The sequence below is a fragment of the Strix uralensis genome, chromosome 3 (assembly GCF_047716275.1).
Source record: "Strix uralensis isolate ZFMK-TIS-50842 chromosome 3, bStrUra1, whole genome shotgun sequence".
NCBI classification, from domain to species: domain Eukaryota; kingdom Metazoa; phylum Chordata; class Aves; order Strigiformes; family Strigidae; genus Strix; species Strix uralensis.
The window spans coordinates 110,022,860-110,044,257 of NC_133974.1; the positions used below are offsets into that span (position 1 = coordinate 110,022,860).

At 45.4% G+C, this 21,398-nt stretch overlaps 1 protein-coding gene across 1 annotated transcript in view; it reads left to right on the forward strand.

Annotated features, from left to right (window-relative positions):
* GALNT14 (polypeptide N-acetylgalactosaminyltransferase 14) overlaps positions 1-14,524 on the forward strand; it is a 103,439-nt gene extending 88,915 nt beyond the window's left edge. The window contains exons 11-15 of the mRNA XM_074864866.1: positions 559-651; positions 1,974-2,057; positions 3,204-3,348; positions 10,680-10,799; positions 11,374-14,524. Coding sequence (XP_074720967.1) covers positions 559-651; positions 1,974-2,057; positions 3,204-3,348; positions 10,680-10,799; positions 11,374-11,532 — 601 coding nt within the window. The 3' untranslated portion in view covers positions 11,533-14,524. The remainder of the gene's footprint in view (positions 1-558; positions 652-1,973; positions 2,058-3,203; positions 3,349-10,679; positions 10,800-11,373) is intronic.
* The last annotated feature ends 6,874 nt before the right edge of the window (positions 14,525-21,398 follow it).

The following is a 21,398-nucleotide window of genomic DNA, read 5'->3' on the forward strand; positions in this document are numbered from 1 at the left end:
AGATTTCCTGAGATTCATAAACCTTCTGCAGACACCTGGCTGATGTGGAAGACTGACATTTGTGCTACAGCACTGTGGCCGGGGTGGTTTCTCTTAAGTTTTGAATGCTGAGATTTGCTTCAGTGAAATCAGGAGTGCAAAGCAGGAGAGTCCATAGAGAATTGATGCAAAGGAAATACTTGCCTTCAATCTTTGGCAAATTTTACATCACTTTTCGGAGCACCATCGCAGCCACTAAATAAAACCCCAGCCATGCCTGCCTGGGAGATGATGCTTAAGAGAAGCTTCAGTTCTGAGTCTGGTGGATGCGAGGCACCCAGCTGAGTTTGAAATGGTGAATCTTCACCCAAGCTTTGGCCTGTTGTGTTTGGTCCCTGGAGTAATGGGGAGGAGTACCTTCTCTAGTAGTGAAGGATGGGCTGGCTCAAAGGTGGTTTGGGAGAAGCCAAAGACCAAGCTGAGGATGGAAGGAGAGCAGGATGGATTAGTCAATGCATTTTATAAAGTGTCACCTTGAAGGCTTTCTTGGTTCCATCTGTCTGTCGTTGCCTCCTTCAGAAACACCAAGCGCACCGCGGAGGTGTGGATGGACGAATTCAAGCAGTACTACTACGCGGCTCGTCCTGCAGCCCAGGGGAGGCCTTATGGAAAGTAAGTGTCTTTCTCTGCTGCCTTTGCCCTGCCTGTGCCCTGCCTGCTGCAGTGGGTGTTCACAGTGACATCGCCCTGCTGCGGAAACCCGCCTGCGTTGTTTCTGTAGTAACGCTCAATTAAATGCTAATGGTAGGCAGATGCTATAAGCACAGCAATGAAACATATAAGCAGCTAGTTTATATGCTGTGCTGGTTTATGCCGGTGAGTGAACCAAATCAAGGTGGGGGAAAAACCCCTTCTGCCTATCTCCTGCTCTTGGTATTAGGTACAAGTACTCCTGGTCCCAGAGCAGAGTTTGGCATGGAGAGTCCAGAGTCCTCGCTGGCAGCTGGGGGACAGGAAAATAATCAGATTTTGGGCCCACTAAGGTTTTATTGGAAAGGAGCAAGTGCTTTGTATGCAGGCAGTTTGCCATTCATTCTGTGAACAATCAGAAATGCCTCCCTGTCAGGAGGACCGTCAGTATTTGTTAATTTCCCATTTTCATACGCTCTTCCTTTCGTTAGAAAGTTTCCTTTGAACCGCAGGGGTTTCCATATCCAAACCCAAATTCCTTGTGGCTACTCTTCAATCTCCACGATAAATAAATTGAATTCCTGCTGACTAACCTGTTTCCACTGAATTCATATCCTCTTCCCGTCCATCAGCACCAAATGAAGTAACAGCTCTGTCCTGCTAAATATATGAGGGTGTAGAGAAGATAGCCTATGTGAAGAGAAGGTACTGGAGGCTTCCTACTGCTCTGTAAATGCCAGGTCATAACACCTCCATGGGTAGAGGCTGGCCCAGGGAGGAGCTGGAGTTCAGAATATGTCACTACAGCATGATCTGCAGCAGAAATTTTGCCCTGGTTAGTGAAAGAAAGAAGTATTTCACCATGTGATTAACTTCTGCTGACTTCAAGGCGTGTTTAGGTGCTCTTGGAAATCAAGGCCTTCTGTAGTCCTGTAAACTAAAAGTAACTTACAATAGCATATATTAATTTCTTTATTGCATATAGTAGATAGCATACCTTTTTTTACTAATCATTTTTAAATGACTGTACTTTTCCATGAACCTTTTCATCCACCAAACTCCAGGCCCCTTGATAAAATGGCAACATGTCATCATGCCATTTTACCAAGTGAGACCTCCAAAGAGACAGAGATCAAAATGACTGCCCAAGCTCATGCAGAAGAGACCTGAAAATAGAGCTGATGATGCTCTTGTGTTTGCTCTCTGTGCATATCTGTTGGGGTTTCTCTCAGCCTCCCTTTCTGGTGCACTGGGTCTCACCTTCATGATTTCCATTGTATCTCTATGATATTTTCTTCCCACAGTGTCCAGAGCAGAGTGGAGCTGCGGAAGAGGTTGAAATGCCACAGCTTCAAGTGGTACCTGGAAAATGTTTATCCCGAACTTCGGTAGGGATGTGCGATCTCCACGTGTCTCTATCAGGCCAGTGGGATGCTCCATCCCTCCAGCCCCACAGAGCCTTCCTCTGCACCCCCAGTGCCCACACTGCCCCAGGGACACAGGCAACCCCTCCCTTGAGCTTCACAGAAAGGCCCAGTGAATTTTGTGCTGGCTTTAAACAGCTTGCTCACAGTGTGACATGGTTCTTCTGTGATCCTGCACTCTGTGGCTCTTTGCTACAGGGGTGGTGAGGGGCAAAGCACCAGTTATTTCTCTTAGCTCTTGGGGCTTCCTCAGGTATCCTCCTGCCCTTGCTGTGAGACAGGTGGTATACGGAAATAGTCAGTTTTCCTTACAAAAGTATCCCGAGGTGGAAAATCCACCATAGCCTCTGGTGGGTTGTTTCAGTACTTAATGACTCTTACAAAACAAGCATGTAATTTCCAGTCCTTTCACACTGTTCTGTGATACTCAAGACTCCTCTGTTGTCAAACCATCCACTCTAGCAGTTTATGACCTGTATTCAGGTGGCTCTGCCTCACTCCTAGCCTAATGCTTTGCTTAATATGCACTACCAGAATTACTTTTGCACAGATGCCTTTTAGTCACCAAAATTACTCCAGAAAGCATTGCATCCATTCCCCCGGTCACCATTAGGAGCCATCCTCAGGAAGGATGCAAAAGTTTTGGAGGTATCTCCAGAGACCTGCTGGTGCAATGGCTGAATGCAGAATCACAGTGTGAAAATGATTTATAGCTGTTTTCTTGCTTTTTTGCCATGTGTGGCATTGCACAGTAGCATTCACAGGGAGTGCCAGAGCTCTGTGTTGGTTTGTTATAAAGTTTCCCGCTCCTGTAAGCTGAAGGCTGACCTTCAGCCTGCTCACAGTCTATTCCTTGCTCCTCTGTTTGCCTTGTGCGGTGTTATTTATTTTTTCCTCTTATAAAGGCCATCCATCCATCTCTGAGTGCTGCTTCTGCAGCATCCCTGTCCATGTACTGCTCTCAGTGGTTCAGTATTGTAATAGATCTTGCCACTCTCATTTTCTGAAGGTGAAATGGTGCGGCTGCACCCTCCTTACCCCACTGAGCTCCCTTTGAGTACTCTGTGTGCCTGGGGGAGTAGGGATGTTGTTTTCACGCTTTTCCCACAGGATTCCAGAGGAATCGCTTTATCAGACTGGGATGATCAGGCAAAGGCAGAGCTGCCTGGAGTCGCACAAGTCTGAAGTCCAAGAGTTCCCTGTCCTAAGCTTAAATCCTTGCATTAGCAGCAAAGGCACGGCAGCAACAGCACAGGTAAGATGTGTTGCCTTATCCCATGATGCCTGCTGGAGAGAAGGCTCCCAGGCAGGTTTAAGGTGATTTCTTAAGTTTGCTAAAGCTCTGTTGGAGAATTACCCATTCTGCCAGCCCCTTTCTTAAGGTAGCATGTAGTTAAACCCTGCTAAGTTCTTCTTACCTCGGTGGAGGCCCTGGGCAGCAGCAGGGGCTAGTGCAGGAGCCACAGTACAGGGTGGACCACTCACCTCTGTGCTAGCCTGCACTGAGTGCTTACTGCTGCTCAGGAACGCCACGCACTGTTCATCTGCAGAGATCAGAGAAAGACAGAGAACTATAATTTCCTCTCATCTTTCAGCCTTATTTCTTTCAAAATGCACTGAATCGCGATGGTATTTATAACTTCATAGTGTGCATTCTCTCAATATTAGATTGCCTATTAAACTAGTGAGAGTTTAATGAGGATGATCTTGTTTTTTTCAATCTCACTGAGACGAGAAAAAAACATATGAATCACTGTTCTCAAAAGCATATTCTATGAAATGTTAGAGCCAAGAGCAGGCACATGTGCCTTGCAGTGGAGTCGCTGGAGCAAGACCCTGAAGACACAGCTTCAAAATCTTCCTTTGCTTCAGGCTCCCTTTGTGATTTTGGGCATGTCAGTTCTCTCACTGTTCCCGTCTATAAAACAGGGACGATAACAATCACTTGCTTCTTTGGGGTGCCCTGAAATAATTTAATAGGCAATGGTGTGCTTGCTTATACTTCACTGTACATCCTTAACCCTCATGGTTGCACATTCAAACCAGGTAGCTATGCATATAAAAGGCCCAGCCCTGAGACGCTGCTGGAAATGTCCCTAGTTTGTATGTGCAAATGAAGCATGTCATTATGTGCATCTCTTTCGCATGCAGTTGCGTGCCTGCCTTTAGTCAGGAAAATAATATCTGCTTCACAGTCTGGTAAAACCAACAATGACTGCCTGAATTTTAGGCAGTTCAGAAAATATAGTGAATATAACAGCAAGTACTGCATAGTTACAGTTCTTATGGTTTAACTGGTTTCCCGGTTTTAGGATTCTTTTTCTTTCTTCCACTGCTACATGGACTTTTTACACAAGCAGCAAGACAAGTGATCTGAGATCAGATCATTGTGTTTTGCAGGGTCAACTCTGCTGAAGGAAAAAAAAAAGTTTTAGTGACAATTGCAATTTTCAATGAATTGGATGTCTTTAAAAAAATCTGGGAAAATCAGAATGAAAACTGCTGCTGCAAGCTAGCGTTTCAAAATGAAATGGCATTGGTCTTTCTGAAATACCAATTTGATGTGATATTTTAAAATAAGAAATGTCATGCCAACAAGTTGGATTGTTTCATTCCCATCGAGCACATCTTGTTTTGACATTTCTGTGGAGTAAATATTTTGAATTTTCCATACCACAAACTTTTCATCTTCCCATTTTGATTCTGCAGCAGTTAGTGATAGGTCAACACTTCCCACTGGATGGCAAGTCCATTTCTTGTGCACATCCAGGACTAACTCTGCAGGGGAACAGAAAAATGCACTACAAACAGATTGCTGAATACACACTCAATACACAGGCAAGAATAGAGAAAAACCTTTTCCTTTTATCTTTCTCTGTCTTTCTAGGTTAGTTCTCTGCTACTTGTACCCGTGGAGAATATTTCAGATGAAAGCAGGATATTTAAATTTTCATTGTGAATAGAAATTTGAATTTTAATTACACATTGTTACAAGACCACCTGAACTTGTGGATGACATGGGGGGTTATGGTCACCAGGCTGTGTAGGATAGATTATGCAGCAGTCCTGAATGCTACTTAGTTTCGTATTTGGTATACCAGAATAGAGCAATAATCCTCACTTTTAACATACTGGAGTCACATCTTGTTTACCCTAAGCTTCATTATTTGAAAAATAGGCTTAGCTAAATCAAAGCTGTGCTTTTCTGGCATTCAGTAAGTACTATGAAAATATCCTGGCCATCCACATCCTTTATTATCAGTATTAGTAGCATTAATTTGGTTGCTTGATTGCCCTTCTGTAGCTGTCTCCCTACAAGGCTCCCCAAGCCCTTTACCAGCATTATATGCATTAAGTCGTGGGATCAGGTGTGAGAAGATCTGAGCTGTCATAGATCACCATGGTTTGAGGAGAGAGTTACAGGAGCTGTCAGATGACAATCAATTGCTCTTTATTTTAGTTTTTTCTATCTGTAGTGCAGGGGAAGGATGTTGTGAGCCCTCTGGCCGCATCCATAGCATGGGTAAATTGAGAATACTCTGACTGCCGTGAAATCAGATTTACACCCCTAGCAGTTCTCACAAACCCTCCCTGGTGGTGTCTGGTGTTAGTCCTGAATTACTAAAAGGAGTGCTGAGGCACAAGAAGACCCCTCATCTGTGTGTGGGATACCTCTATCTTCTTATCCCTGGGATCCACTTGGCCCTTCCCTCTCCAAAAGGTCTGGTAGCAGTCAGGGCAGGCTCTGTCCCTTGGGGTGGCTCTCAGAGGGACCTGCTCTTAAGATAGTGACTGGCAGAGATCTTTATGCAATGTTGCCCATCCCCAGGACACAGCGGGCTCTGCCTTGCGCTCCTGCCCACTGGAGCCTTGGTACTCTATGTGTTGTTGTGTCTCATTTGCTAAATGAACTGATTGGTTTAGTTTTTCACAAGAGAAATGCATCTGAGGGAAAATAATTGATCATAATTTTGCCCTGCTCTATCTGATGAAGATGTGAGTGACTGGTTTTCTTTTCAAACTAAGTGTCAGTTGATATTAGTACATACATCTTTGGAATAGACATCTGACTCTGGGATTTATTTAATAAACCATTAATCATTAGCAGTTGCATGAAACCTGACATACTTCAGATAAAAAAGCAGAAGACGCTTCAGCCTCGATACTCACACACATGTAAGTGGTAGCCACAAGATGAGTGTAAAGTTAGTCATCTCGTAGACAAGTGAGGAAACAGTGAAAGGTTGCAGCATTCATTTCCCTGGCCTGTACCCCAAAATATCTGTGCCTTGGAGCTGACTGGCTGCCATTGCATTAGGGTGGCATGTCCTTGACCCTCATTGTGAAGGAAATGCAATGTGATCATCAGCCTGATGTGGCACTGAAGCTTACCCCAGTTGGCTTGAGGACCTCTATGGGCTGACTAGATCTGAACTTTCTTTGGTGAACATTTAGCATCTATCCAAACTAACCTGACAGTGTCCATCCTGAGACATCTCAACCATAAAAATTCTCTTCTGACCTTCCTCCCCTCAAAAGTCTTTGTTCTTCTCCTCCTTGGGCACGTCCTGCCCCAGCTGTAGGCTGTCTGGAGCTGCAAGAGCCAAGCTGAGCCAGCCAAGCAGAGGGGCTGGCTGGCAGCAGTGTCACCTCTGCACCCAGTCTGCCATGGGCACCTTTTGTACTTTGCTTTCCCTTTCCCCAGATGTGGTAGGTGCTAGTGGCATCCCAGGGCCTTTTGATGAGGGAAGCACTTTCATATCTTTAGGTGACCCATTCAGTCACATGCCTTGGGAAATCTTTCCCTGTGATTTTAAAAAGATAACTGAGGGCTGAAGTTGTTCCTGGATTCTTCAGAAACATTTTTCTTTAGCTGCTACCCCGGCTTTAGGGTATGGCTGACCTCTTGCTCAGCAGCAGAGCATGTACAGCTCTGTCACGTAACACCAGGCTCCTATGGGGCTACTCCTTGCTAGGCTGAGGGGCTCCTTTCTCCTTCTGCCAGCCAGGCTACTCCAAGCCAAAGGTCACATTTTAAAATAATTTCCTCAGTTCACAGTGCTCCTGAGTAACAGTGACAGATGCCTGCTCAAATGATGCTAAAGCCTTGAAAAATGGTCGCAAGCCTCAGATGGAGGTTAGTGTTATCCGAGGCTTTGGAGGAAGGGGATTGCTGTTTGTGGTGTGCTGCTGGTAGTTCTGCTCTCCCAGTCTGCCCTCTTCCTCCTTGCTCCACCACCACTTCATCTTCGTCTTCGAAACGGCTGGAAATCTTGATCTCAGTTTCACATTGTATGTCTGTTTTTCCTTGGTGCCAGGGTCAGCTGTAAACCCCGTTGGCATCTCTTCAGGCCAGTCTGCAGCCCTGAAGCCATGTTAGCTTGAACCTTGAAGGTCTCTCTTCTTAGGAGTACCCCGGGCTGCCCCATCTACCACAGCGTCCAGGGTGCGAAGCTCTGCTGTTGTTACTGCTGTGCTGGTGTTGTTACTGCTGTGCTGGCCATGTGAGTGCTCAGTGTGCCAGGGTTTAGAAGATAAAGTAGTTTCTCATGGGGAAAAAAAGCAGGAATTTTCATCTCAACTGATACAAATCAGGGAAGAGATGGGATGGGATAAGATAAAAATTTGCATGGCTATTTGCCTGTATTTTAACTTGAAGCCTTTAATGGATTCTGTGGTGTTCAAGTGACTTTCTCTGCTCCTCCTGAATTTCTTCATTTTCTGCATCATTTTCTCTGGCTTTCATCTAGGGCTGAAAAGAGACAAGACATGATTAGAACTGGATAAAACGTTTTCAGCAGGACTGGCTTCCATAAAAAGCCATTCTGCCAAAATAGAAGAGCTGTGTGAAAATCTGTCAGTTTAGATAAAGACAGTAGCAGGACAGCCTGGGGGCAAGAGGGGAGGATCCAATGTCAGCTGTCCAACTGACGCATGTATCTAGCCCTGAAGGCCTCACTTCTTATGATGAACAACAGCTTAGGAGAGATGGCTACCACCACCCTGTCTATCCTGTGGCACTTTGCTGAATGAGAGGATGGTCCTGCCTTGAGAGAATGTGAATATTGGGAGGGCTTGAACAGAACCTGGCCTGGAAACAAAGCATGGAGAATCTCTGGGAGGAGCAGTCCTCCATGAGGTGCCTCAGTGAAGCAAGAAGGTTAAGAGGTCAAAGCAAAAAAAAAAAAAAGTCCCATGGCCTGAGTTAGTTGGGGGATTCAACATATACATGTTGAGGAGCCTCATGGGTGCAACTCCAGCCCTGTCCTGAGCTAAAATGGCGAACAATTGGTTAAAAATGTAAAGCAGGTTTTCAAAGCAGCTTGTAGCAATGCCGTCGCCAAGAACAGGTGTTGGAGCTTGCCCCATAGGGCTCCGTTGTTCACAGATGCAGGACTAATTTGGCACCTGATTTCCCAGGCTGGTGGTTTACACAGCAGCTGACAGCATGCATGGTTGGGATGTCTGGAACGTGTTCACTGTAGGATCAGGTAAACTCTGATCCATCTGACAAAGGAGTAGTTGCCAGAAGGCCCTTTGGGTGCAGATTACAGCTTTGAAAATGAATGCTTGTTATGTGCCGAAATCCTGGGCAGCTCTCACTGAGAAGCTTGTGAACAGACTGTTCAGAAAGCCAGGTTTGATTTCCATTAGCTGGTGGGGAGTAGTAGACTAAGAATCGCGGGGTGTGAGAATCACAGTGTGAAGTCCTTGTGGATCTGGGTCTGCTGTGCAAAAGCGTGTTTTTCCTTCCAGGTGGCTAAGAACCTGAATGAAGTGAGATTTATATTCCCAGGAATTAAATGCCTGTAGCTGTCTGTTTTGAAGTCGGGGAGAGGAGTTAGAGCTGCTGACGGTGACAAATACCAAAGGGGTGGAAGCGTTTCCCTGCTCTAATAAGTCATGTTAATGCAACCCAAAGCCTCCACCATTCAAAGTCAGGGGGAGCTGCAGGCGTTCTCAGCTCTGAGATCAGGGCAGCGATTCTTCACTTCACCTGCCAGCACTCAGAAAGGGTTGCAGTCTCCCAGGAACACCTTTTGCCCTTCATTTTTCCAGGCCCAGCCTAGCTGCCATACATCTGAGCGTGGCTTTCCCCTCCACTGCCAACACCCCTGCTCACTTCACTCTTCCCGGAGCTCTGACTCCTCCATATCTGAGCTCTCAACTGTTTTTCTTTCTCTCTTCACCTTTTCTTTCACAGCAGCTTTCCTAGTTCTCATAGCCTGTACCCTGTCAAATCATTTGCCTTGGCTCTTGGGGCCTATTGTGGAAACCCTCTTGCTCTCTGGCCTTGCTCTCTCCAGTGCGGTTATTGCCCTCTGCTAGTGAAGCCAGTCTGCTGTTTGTCCTCCAGTCCTGCTCACCTGCCTGGCCACAGCTCAGGAACCTGTTTTCCGTTTGCTCCCACTGCTGCTCACCTGACTGCTATCGCAGAGCCATTTACTCCGACCACAGGAGTTGATCCTGCTTTGCACTCTGGATGGATGCCCTCAGAAACCCCTTCCAGCCCTAATTTTAAAGTTAATACTCGCACAAAGTTCTAAGCAAAAAACTTGTTCCCGAAGTCACTCTCTGGGGTTATATAAAGGCATGGTTTGTGGTTTCTCATAAGCCAAAGCAGCTCTTGTCTGCTTGTGTACACACACGAAGAGCAGGGAGACATCCCTGCCTGGACAGTCTCAGACCCACAGGAGCTGCTCTTGGGTAATATGAGCGCAGGTAAATAATGGAAAACGTTCAACTGGAATAAACAGTGTGAGTAAACTTCCGTGAAATACTCCTGTGCTAAGCAGTATATCTGTACCTGCATGATGCTTTGTCTAGCACATTTTGAAATCCTTGTCAAGCTATCAGCTGCTTCTCTTTTTCTCCCAAGGAAAATTTCCATGGGTGAAAAAGGGGATGATCCCAGAGAGCCCCCACTGTATGGTAAGCTTTATACAGGACAAAGAGTCTCTGCTCCCCCAAATATTATTTCTTGAGCTGAGGAGCTGATAAAGACCCGGTGAACATGAAAAGCAGCATGAGGAAAAAAACTCCAAGACAACCCAGGGGAGCCAGAATAGCAGTGGTCATAGCAAACCAGTACAGCAAACATTTGGAGTTTGGTCCCACTCGTTTGATGAAACAGGGAGCTTTATCCCTGATTTTTGTCATATTTGGGAACAGAATCCTGGGAATTGCAACCATTTGCTATATATCACCTTCTCTTTCCTGCTGCCACTTGCAAAGAGGATTGCACATTGTGTGTAGTATTTCTGCCTCTCTTTTGTCATTTTTCCATCCCCCTGTTCCCCAGCCACAGCTCAGTTCTGGCTATGAAATCCTTTGCTTTGTGAACCATTTTCTTCCAGCAGATTTTGTAGACATTTTTTTGGCACGTTCAGTCCTCCAATGACAGCTGCTGTTTTGGGGAGGCTTCAAACATCCCAGTGACCTGTCCTGGTGCCTTTTGAAGTCAGTGAGTTTTGTGCTTGGTTTCAGAGGGGGCAGGATCCAAGTCAAAGTGTTTGCTTTCCAGGTAGAAGAATACTAAGAATCAACCCTGATCTCTCACCTCCATTCTTTTTCTCCTCTTTGCAGGAGTGGACATACACATACAACCACCAAGTCCGCCAGCAGCAGCTCTGCTTGTCTGTGTACACCCTCTTCCCTGGTTCCCAGGTGTTGCTGTCACCTTGCAAAGAAGGTGACAACAAGCAGGTGAGGCCTGTTGTTGATCTTGTTTTCTTTGAAGTTCCCTTTCTTTCAGCATAGTATTACTGCACATCAAATCGCCCATGCGCTCTGACTTCATCTGGGAAGCACGGTCTGTCTGGGAGTACAGACTGGCCTGTTCAGCCCTTTGCCTCTTAAATGAGCGTGTTGATAAGGATGTCTATTAGTGCGGGTGGTGATCTGGATACTTATCTGCAGAAGTCAAACTAAAACTGGCAATTTAGTTCACACAGGCTGCCAGTCAGCCAGCAGATGCTAACATTTCTCTGCAGTTAATCATCGAGCTGGCATTTGAACCAGTGACCTGGGGAAAAAGCTGTTAGTAATATATTATCTTCCTGAAGCCAGGCAGAGGCTGAGCTTAAATAAGTGTGCTTTTAATGGGAGAAATGCTCAGTGTGTGCTCTGCTTGGTGTGGGTTTGGGGACCCTGTCCTTCCCAGCATCAGGCACAGAGGCTTAGTGACGACTGTCCTCTTGATGCTGGCACAGTGTAGTAAAAGCATAATGAGGAGGAAGCCTGTTGACCCCTGTTTCTCCTCTCGTGTATTTCTTCTCAGCGATGGGGTAAAGTTGGATCACACATTGAACACATAGCTTCACGCTTCTGTTTGGACACTGAGACGATTGGGGACACAAATGAGAGTACCAAGGAGCTTGTCATCAACCCTTGTGAGAGCACAGCCATGAGTCAGCGCTGGGACATGGTGATGTCTTGACCTGCTGGAGGACTTACACAATGGGGATGTGCACTGAGACGTTGCTACATGCAGCCAAGATGCACCAGATGGAGCTCAAATGCAAAACCATTGGGGGTCCTTGTGTACTAGGGAACAGGAGAAGAATAATTCAAATAAAAATAAGGACATGGCGCTCCCGGTTAAACAACGGATGTTGTCTGCAAGACATGCAGATGGTATTGGCCTGTTGGCAGTCATACATTCAAAGAGAAGGGGTGGCAAAGAAACAAACTTGAAATGTTTTAGAGGGATACCGGGGCTCCTTCAGGGGGGCCTACAGAAGTTCAGTGTGCACAGCATTGATTAATCTCTCTGGAAACACAGGTAGAAGAGCCTTGGAGACCAAAAGGAGACTTGGACTCAGCAAAACAAGAATCTCAATAGCTTTTGGGGGGGTGAGGCAGGTACATAAGGAGAAATATGCCAAGGGATGCTAAGAAACATTGCCTGGGATCAAGTGGAAAACACTGAATTATCTTTGCACTTTTCATTTGCCGTGGATGGGTATGTCTTCTGCAGATGGCACAGGTGGAGCCGTGTTGCACGTTCAAATTTGTATCTGATCCACGTACATGTTGTGTATACAGAGGCAGGGCAGTCATTTATGACTGTGGCCAGGATCAAACCAGCCACTAAAGGGGGAATCCTGCTCTGTGCTGACTACACATGGGGGCTGTTGAATCTCCAAAGCCCAAGCAAACACAGGTTTCAGTGTGTGAGATTAAAGGATATAAACTGCTGTTAAACTGGGAGGAAAGGCAGTAACACGATTATTTTTCCTCTCTGAAGGCCATGGGTGAGCCTCGGACACTGAAAACTCCCCTATAATCTCACTATGTGTCTCTCACTGCTTCAGATCTGGAATAAGTCAAATTTTCACTTTTCTTCCATAAAAGTAATATTTTCGGTAATTGAAGGTAATTGTGTCATATTTCTGTTTCCCAATTTCCCAAGTACAGAAGAGGGGACTCCCATGAAATGCTGCTACCGAAGGAACGGAGGAGGTACTTAAAAGTAGAGACTGCTCTGAGAAAGGAAAAGGGATATTACCTGGTTTTGCTTCTCAGGTATCTTGTAGCCCAAGATGTGAAGTACTGAAGAAAAGGCTTGGGATTCCCCCAGTCACACCTGTGAGCAGGGAACCCAGGGTCACAAAGTACCTGTCTCCCAAAGTCATTTAGCATAGGCAGACCTGGCAGAAATTATTTCTTCAGCTTTTGGAGATAAGTCATTAACCAGAGGTCATGTCAGGTGCTATAACTATCTGGGAGTGAGGTGACTGCCAAAGGAGACCTCAGAACAGGTCTTAGAAATAGAAGACCGGAAGGTCCTTTCCAGCCTCTTTCAGAGCATCTCCCACTACAGCAACAGGTGACAGGCAATGAATCACCAAGAGCTGTGCACACAGCTCCTGTGTAGTAACAGCTCTTGAAGAGAACTTTCACAGGACTGTCAATGTGACTTGAAAGAAAATACAGTTTATGTCCCTCAAAATGCTAGGGTTTAATGAAAATCCTATCCTTTGTTTCCTGTGCTGCAAACTATAGGTAAAATACCATAAGCTTTGAGCCTTCCAAGTGCTCTCAGCATCCCTTCTTGAATAAATTGCTGGCTTTTGGGATTTTATTGCCTCAGTTTCTCCTTCCTCAGTGCTGGGAGAAAGCTGTATGTATAAATCTCCCCGGCTTTAGTGACAAAACCAGTATAACTCTTTATTTACAAAGGGTTGCAGTGTATAAATGCTTTCCGTGTGCTGCAGTGATTACTAACCTCATCAAGCTCCCTTGGTACAAACCTCAAGGGCTTCTGTTATGAAAGGGCTGGAGCAGGCTGTCATTTCATGGTGGGAGATGGCATTGTTTCCGTGTCACCACTTTGCAGGAAACAAAGGGAAGCACTTAAAATGGAATGGACCCATTTCACAAAGAAAGGTAGGGACCTTGGGCTCCTTCTATTTAATTGAACCAGGAAATATCACACCTACTTTTCACACCAGTGATGACAGGCAAGTGGTAGTAATTCCCTGTCTAGTGCTTACAAGGGAAAGCAGCTCCCAAGAGCTTGAAGCTTAATGTGTTCACACCTGTACTGTGCCTGCAGCCCAGGACTGCCCAGCTACTGGCACTTCGATTCTGAAAATTCAGAGATGAACAACTTGGCATCAGTTTTGAAGTCCAGCACCTGGTGGGTACACTTGAAGCAGGACCTCAGACCTACCTAGCTTTATTATTTTCCACCAAAGCCAAAAATATCCATTTTGCTGACAGCCAAAGCTTTCTAAACAGGTAATGCTCTTCTTTGCCTTAGCAGAAACAGCTACCTCACTACACATGTGTGTGCTTGAGCACGCGGACCCATGGGACCTGCAGGAATGTATTCCAGGGAGAAGTTGTTCGACCAGCTTTTCAGCTTTCTACCTTTTTGTGAAACTCAAATGCTATACCAAACCCCTCCTATTCCAAAACATGCACTAAGGTCATCCCGGTGAAGTTGTTTGGGGGCAGTGGAAGGCAGGCAGTGGGGAAGGTGACATCAAGCATGGTGTCCCCTACCAGAGAGTAGCATCATTCAGCTAAGTCTCTTGCAAGCCCAGAAGCCACCAAGTACCTAACAGACCTGGGGAGCAGCAACCTGCGCGGCAAACTGGTGATTGTGTCTCATGCATCCATCAGTTGTAACCCTTAGACTACAGCTTATTTCATGGTCCAGGAAATTAGGTTATCCCTATGGATCAACAGTGTTTTCAGAGAAGGCTGAGGGTATCAGCCTGACTCCTGGGAAGCTTTATATAAGCAGGCAATGGGCTGGCAGTCTCCTGAGTTAGCCCCAGTATGGCATTTAGCAAATCTTCTGCTTAGCATCCCTGCAAAGAGACCTTGCATTGTGTCAGTGGAAAGGTTAACTGGTGCTGAAATCCAGCTCATACCTTTAGGTTTATTTCACTTATTAAAATACACTGGAGACAGATGAACCTTTTTTGCTTTGTATTTGTTACTTGCCTAGACATTTATTATCATGTTGGGAACAGATATACATGACACTGATAGGTGTATCTAGGTGGGCTCCTATGCCTATACTTCTTAAGCCCTGATGTCATTTGGTAGTAAGGCAACATTTTGTACTGACTTGAAAGAACAGAAGATAAAGTAGAAAATATGGTTCTAATCCTGGCTGTTGAGCTTTGTGACAGCCTTTATGATCTCCAGGTAAGTCACTCCTTGTGCCTTGGGAAAATTAGATTCAGAGCAGGAAACTCAGGGCTAGAACTACTACTGCCTTTTAAAGAGCCAACCAAGGCTATGCAAAAAAAAAAAAAACCAAACCCAAACCAAAAAGCACCTTAGCTTTCCCCTTCCCTCCTGAAGGAGATCTGTGTTCCTGTGAGAACAAATCTATCCGGTTTTAGTTGGGCTAGGGAAGTCTTACAGTCCCTACCTCTCTGCTTACGTGATTTCCAGGTATTTTGTGCTCATCCTTTCTCTGTACCAGTGCAGTGCCAGAAGATAACAACACAAAGCATCAATGCATGGAACCTCAGCTTAAAACATACCAATGTAGTAATTTAGTAGTAAAGAGATGGAAACTGAATTCAAAGATTTTTTGATTACCCAGTGATGCAATAGGAAAATGGGGCTGGTGGATGGAGACTGGAGGACTGTGGTTCAAGACAAGCACCAGCCCTGAGTGCTCATCCCTTCTTCTGCTGCTAGGAGCGACTTGGGAGAGCTTACTTCATTTCCCTGCCTCAGTTTCCTAAACTTTTAGTGAAGACTGAATGTTTTGATCAGAGAGAAAGCCAAGTATTAGTTTTTGTTGCATGCAATACCGCAGTACTGGACTGGCAATGGACTGGCAGTCTCTGGAGTTACCTGTGTGGACCCTTATTATCTGCCTATACAGGGTCTGGTTCAGATGGAGTTAATTTTCCTCATAGCAGCCTGTATGGTGCTGTGTTTTAGACTGGTGACCAAAGCAACATTGATAACACAGAACACTATTTTAGTTATTGCTGTACTTGCATAGTCTCAAGGCCTCCTCCATCTCTCTCTGCTGCATCAGCGAGTAGGCTAGCGTTGGGTGAGAGGTTGGGGGGGAACACAGCCGGGACAGCTGACGCAAAGTGACCCAAGAGATATCTCATGCAATGTCACACTCAACAATAAAACTGGGAGGGGGGGAGTTTTTCCAGAGTCGGTGTTGCTCAGAGACTGGTTGGGCATCAGTCTGTAGGTGGTGAGTGAATGCCTTTGCATCACTTGGTTGGGTTGTTTGTCTTTCCTTTTCCGTCAGTTATTAAACTGTCTTCATCTTGATTCTCAAGTTTTTCTCACTTTTGTCCTTCTGATTCTTTCTCCCATCCTACTTGGCAGGGAGTGAGTGAGTGACTGGGTAGGGGTTTAGCTGCCAGCCAGGGTGAACCCACCACACTGCCCCAAGCAAACCAGGGTATAGCAGGTAGGTATTCTTCATGGCTTGGACTCTGATCACAAATGTGCAATAGGATCTGCGCTGCTCAAATTTCAGATCTTAAAAGCTTTAGTGAAAAGCTGTGGGATAGAATTGTTTGTAGAATGGTAAAAGAAGAAAAATCAAGCAGATTACATGCAAGCAGCACAAGAAACTGTAGTTCATTAATGTTCTGGCTAAATTAATTTTGAATGATCAGTCCAGGTCAGTTTTAATATTATGCAGCTGCTTTAGATGGCTGAAGAGTTTAAGGAAGCCTGGTATGGGTGTCCAGTTTACACTGAGACTTAAGGGCTGAAATCCAGTGGAATTATTCCAGATTTATGGATGTTTTCCATATGTCCACTGTTCTGTTACTCACTGGAAGTGCCTTCAGAACCCTGTAAGAATAAAAACCTGTTACAAGCTACTACCTCTCCAACTGAGTCTAATTAAGTTTCAAATTGAGCTGCATTTTAGCTTAGAGCTGACAAAAAGCAACATACAAATTTGCAGGTAAGAATGCTGCTTTTGCGGTGTAGGGGGCTGTTTTTCTTTCTCTGGTATTACTTGGGCACAAAGAAAATCCAAGCTGGTTGCGTGTGATGTACAAAAAGAAAACATGACTTAGTTCCAAGGTTGGGTTTTGCATAAGTGCTCATCTAGTAATTATCTATTGACTGTCTAACACAATGAGTGATGACTCCCATTTTCCTGTGATTTATGTGAAAGAAGTGTCCAGGCAAGACATTGCTATTGTACAGGGTTAAATTCAGTTGTAAAACCAAACAAACAAACAAGGAGGAAAAAAAGGAAAGGAATCATTGAAAGCTTGTATGTAATAAAAGAAAGATACTGCCTGTCCCAGGCTGAAAGGTTTTGGAGTCTGCAAGTCAGTGGGAATGTGTTTAGGGTTATTTTTAAGAGAAGGGTGGAAAAAAGAGATCTGAAGTGTAAACAAATCTACAGATTGTAAACATACTTTTCCTGCAGTCTCTGCAATCCAGCCTTTCTTACCTCGGGCTGTGAGCTGACTGCAGACAGAAGTGTCCTGGCTAGCCTGTTCCCACCATTCAAACTGAGAGAAGTGGGAAGAAGCAAATCCCATCTAAAGGTTAAATTGATACAAGTCTTCCTAGTTTTAAAATTTCTGCGTTTTACCCTGTGTGACGGAGAGGGTTGCCTTCCCTGTAGGCGAGTTCTGCAGGGACTGCAGCAGGGAGTCCTTTGCCAGGATGCGCACGAGGCACCTTAATTCTGCAGCAGGACCCTCGCAAACTGTCAGCATGATCTCCTGGCCTGGGCTGGAGTGGCTGTGCTTTGCCCGAGTGAGCTGCAAATTCACCCCCAGTGACTCAGAGCTACACCATGGGGTCCTGTTTGTAACAGAGCACCAGAGCAACATCCCCCCAATCCTCGGTTTTCTTGCTGAAAAGATCATGCGACTCTGCAGTGTTCCCGTAGTCCTTCTGAGCTCCTGTGCTCTTATCAGGTATTAAACATGCACTACATGGTCCCAACTAACTGACCACGGAGACACAGAATGAGCCACGTGTCTATGTGTCTCTGCAGCAGACAGATACAATGCCATGCCTCCTCTCAGCTTTGGGGAGGTTGCCTGAGCCTATTTTAATGGAGGTCAGCGTCTTGGTACTGTAATTCTGTTCTTGCATTTGAAATATTTTTAGATGAATCAGTGTTATAAGCACTTTGTCAAGTTTTCATGAATTCTGATCCTGCTGACAGTTCCTGAATCACCTCCATGGGCACCCAGCTTATTTTCTTTAAACGCAGAGATAGACCCAAAGTCTACATGCAGTCACAACCTGATCCAAGGGTATTACTAACATTAGCTGTGACCCTCTTGGGCTAAGCCAACACAATTTAGATAGCTGTTACAAGTTTTACTGGACTTGAGCTGCCCAGGGCCGCTGACAAGGACACTCACAGCAATGATCATTTCACAAGAAGCAAAAGAGCATGCAGTGTTGGTAGAGAGTGCTCCTAATCCTCATCCTGAGGCTGCTTTCACCTCCTTACTAATCCTTGGGGAGTTGATCTGGGGAGGGTTGTGCACAAGCTAGGAGTTTTCCTGGAGGTTTGGCCGTGGTAGGAAGCACTGACAGGTAGTCTGATTGACACAAGAGCTGACAGAGGGCAAGGCAGGTTCACAAGATGCAAAATAAGTTGTGGAGGTGAGGCTGCTGCTGCTGCGGCAGGTCAGGTGAGACTGGGGAGTAACCAAGGATGTTTCAAATCTGAGCATGAAAATGCCTGCTCCCCGGGGTGGAGAAAGCCTGGGTGGATCTTGGGTCAGCACCCTGCACATTCAGGGTGGTTTATTTTGACTGATAACTGATCCAGTGGCTTGAAATGACTGCCCCAGAATGCTATAGGGGTTGAAAGAAATTTGCTTATCTGGTCACACCATGTTTTCACTTCTGTTAGTGGAACTGTTGTTAGAATGGCAACAGATTATTCAGTGCCTTGGAAGTGAAACCTCGATTTGAACACGGCACATACATTGATAACGTGCATTACTTGTCGTGTCTCTGCAGCTTTGCATTGCCAAACACTTAGTATGTTTGCAATGGATCCTTAGCTTGAGAGATCACAGCCATTGCATCTTGAAATTGATTTTCTTCTGCGGAGAGATGTTTGAAGCAAAAACCAATTTGGTTTGTATAAACTACATTAGATATAAGAAGATATCCCTCAGAGTGCACCAGCTCACCTTTGAAGCCATTTTCACCCTACCGTGAATAACAAGTTGCACAATAAAAGGAATTTCTTACAGCTGATCTGATCTCTACCCATCCATGAGTTGGCTCTGAAATGAGATAAACTTATCTACTCTAATTCAGGACAGGTGTATCATATTTCCCAGTCATATTACAGAGACTCATGAGGCCTGGTGGTGTAATCTAGAGTGTATTACCAGGGCACATGTGGCAGCTCTATCGGCTTTGAGGGACTTGCCTTGCAAATAAGATGCCAGGCTGCTCCCACTGCCCTCAGGAGGCAGCAAGCTGGTCTGTGAGGTTCCACCTGGGCTGCTAGTTGGTAAGTGGTGGTCTAGAAGGTCACACATGCAGCTTGCTTTTCTCTCTGGATAGATTCTGTGTCTTGTATCTTTCTTCCTCCCTCTTCTGGATGATTCTGTCCTTCCAGTCTGGTCCTCAGCTGGTGACTGACTGTTTAGGCACTCTGGCAGTCAACCTTCAGGAAACAGCAAAACAGAGTATGCCTTAAAGGGAAAAGCAGTGAGGAAAAAAAAAAACAACCCAAAAACCAACAACAAAACCACCACCTTTCCCTCCCTTCTCCCTATCTCTCCTGGTGTTTTGTAATAGGTTTTCCTGATGTGTGCTAACATCTAATTTTTAGGATATCTAAGAGGTATCAGAGCTTGGGGCACTGCTTTGGTACTGGAGATACAGGTGCATTTGCAGTGCAACTCCTGCCTGGAGTCATCCTCTCTCTTCCCTCAGCGCAAAGCTGCTGGCTATAGTTGTGCCAAGACTGGGTATGTTTTGTGGGTCCTGCACTGCTGTTTTGCCTTGGCAGGAGTGTCAGGTTGGCTCATGAACACTGAGAAGTTATCCCCAAAGAGGAGCAGATGGACTCCCTGTAATAGATGCCAACTCAGGTTGTCCCTGAGACAACAGGAGAAAGACCCTGGCTGACCAGGCCTGGGGCAGGCATTGGTCATTCTGCAGGGGACAGGGTCATAGCTGAGCTTGTTGCCTTTGGTGGCAGAAAGCAAATCTGTTGGCTTGCCTGTATGCAGCTGTGGAAATGTAAGGTCCCATATTCATGTATCACAATAATTAATGGTAGTTGTCAAAAGGTGCCTGAGACCCTAAGCATCCAGAAGGGAAAGGAAAAATTCGTGGTGCCTCAACTGGATTTTGAAAGACGTAACTGGACTGGGGACAGAAAAAGAATGTGTCCTTAACCTGATTTCAACTTTTTGGGGTAAATAATAATAGTAGTGGCTGTGGATGTGTGTGAAGGCAGTGGGGAGTTAAAAGCTCTGCTTTTAAATCATGTGTCCTGTGTGCTCAAGTGTGCAGGGCTGTGCTGGGGCCTGAGGAGCCCTGTCTCCGCAGTCTTACAGTGATGACTTGTGGAGGTTCACTGGTGGTGAGCTGTGCATACCTTCCTGGTATGACACGCCTGGTCCTGGCGGGGCTGATGCTAACCTCAGCAGAGCTAGTGGGAGCCCATTTACTTTTGGTGAGACCCCGATGGAGCGAGAAGCTGGGTCTGTTCAGGCAGTTGCAAGCTGTTCCTTGGAGGCTGCTCTTTCAGGGGCACTTGGCTGGCTGGTGCATCCTGCAGCCTACTTGTCAGCATGTTATCAGCTAATTTAAAATGACTCAAACAAGCCCTTATCAGCGCATGAGACCAAAGGGTGTTAGCAGGCATGATGGCAAGGAAGGCTTTTATGAGCCACTTGATAAAGCCAAATCCTCAGGAGCTATTGAGGCCATAATTAGATTTGAGGATAATATGATTCTTTTCTCTTTTTTTCTCCTCTTTTTTTTCCCCTCCTTCTTTCTTTCTGGTAGCAAATCAAGGAAAAAATCGGAGCACTCAGTTCATTCTTGTGGAGTTAAAGTGTGGCTGCAGGCTCTTTATGCAGTAACACAAAGGGATTACAACTTGATACCAAGTAGCCTGGGAGAAGTGTGAGCATGAAAGTATAGTGGTCTTTTGCTGTAGACCGTGTGGATCCCTTATGTATGTGCCTTGAAAAGGCCTCCCAAGCCTTAGGAGTGATTAATAATGAAATCAACTAATAACACAATCTGCAACATGAAGAGAAAACTAGCCAGTATTTTGTTATGGGGAGAAAATGAGCAAACCAGCAGGGAACATACTGATCGTGTCTGATTCATGTTGTCTCTATAATCCCAGCTAAAGTTTTAACAGCCCAGGAAGATGAATTACCCACTCTAACCAACACACGGATCAGCATGGGGTTTATTAGAAGCAGGCTATCATTTAACAATGTCAGGAGTGTATTTATTATTAAGCAGTAGACTCCACAGTCTAAATGGAAAACCATTACTCCTCCTCAGACACCAAACAAGGTATGTTCATAAAGCCAAATGGACAATATATTGTATGCTTGCATGAACACAAATACTAGGTCCACTTTACTGGACCTCAGGGCTTTCTATGTTTAGCTAGAGACAAATAAACCAAAATTTTTTAAGCTACTGGAGGACAAAGCTGTACACTGTATGCTAAGTTTGACTCTCAGAACTCCCTGGTGACTTCACCGCAGTGACTTGCTAAGAAACCAGACAGAGGATTCTGGGTTCAGCACAGAGGGATTGGTTAAAAGTGATTGCATGTGGGCCATGGTACAAAAAAACACACAAGAAAAC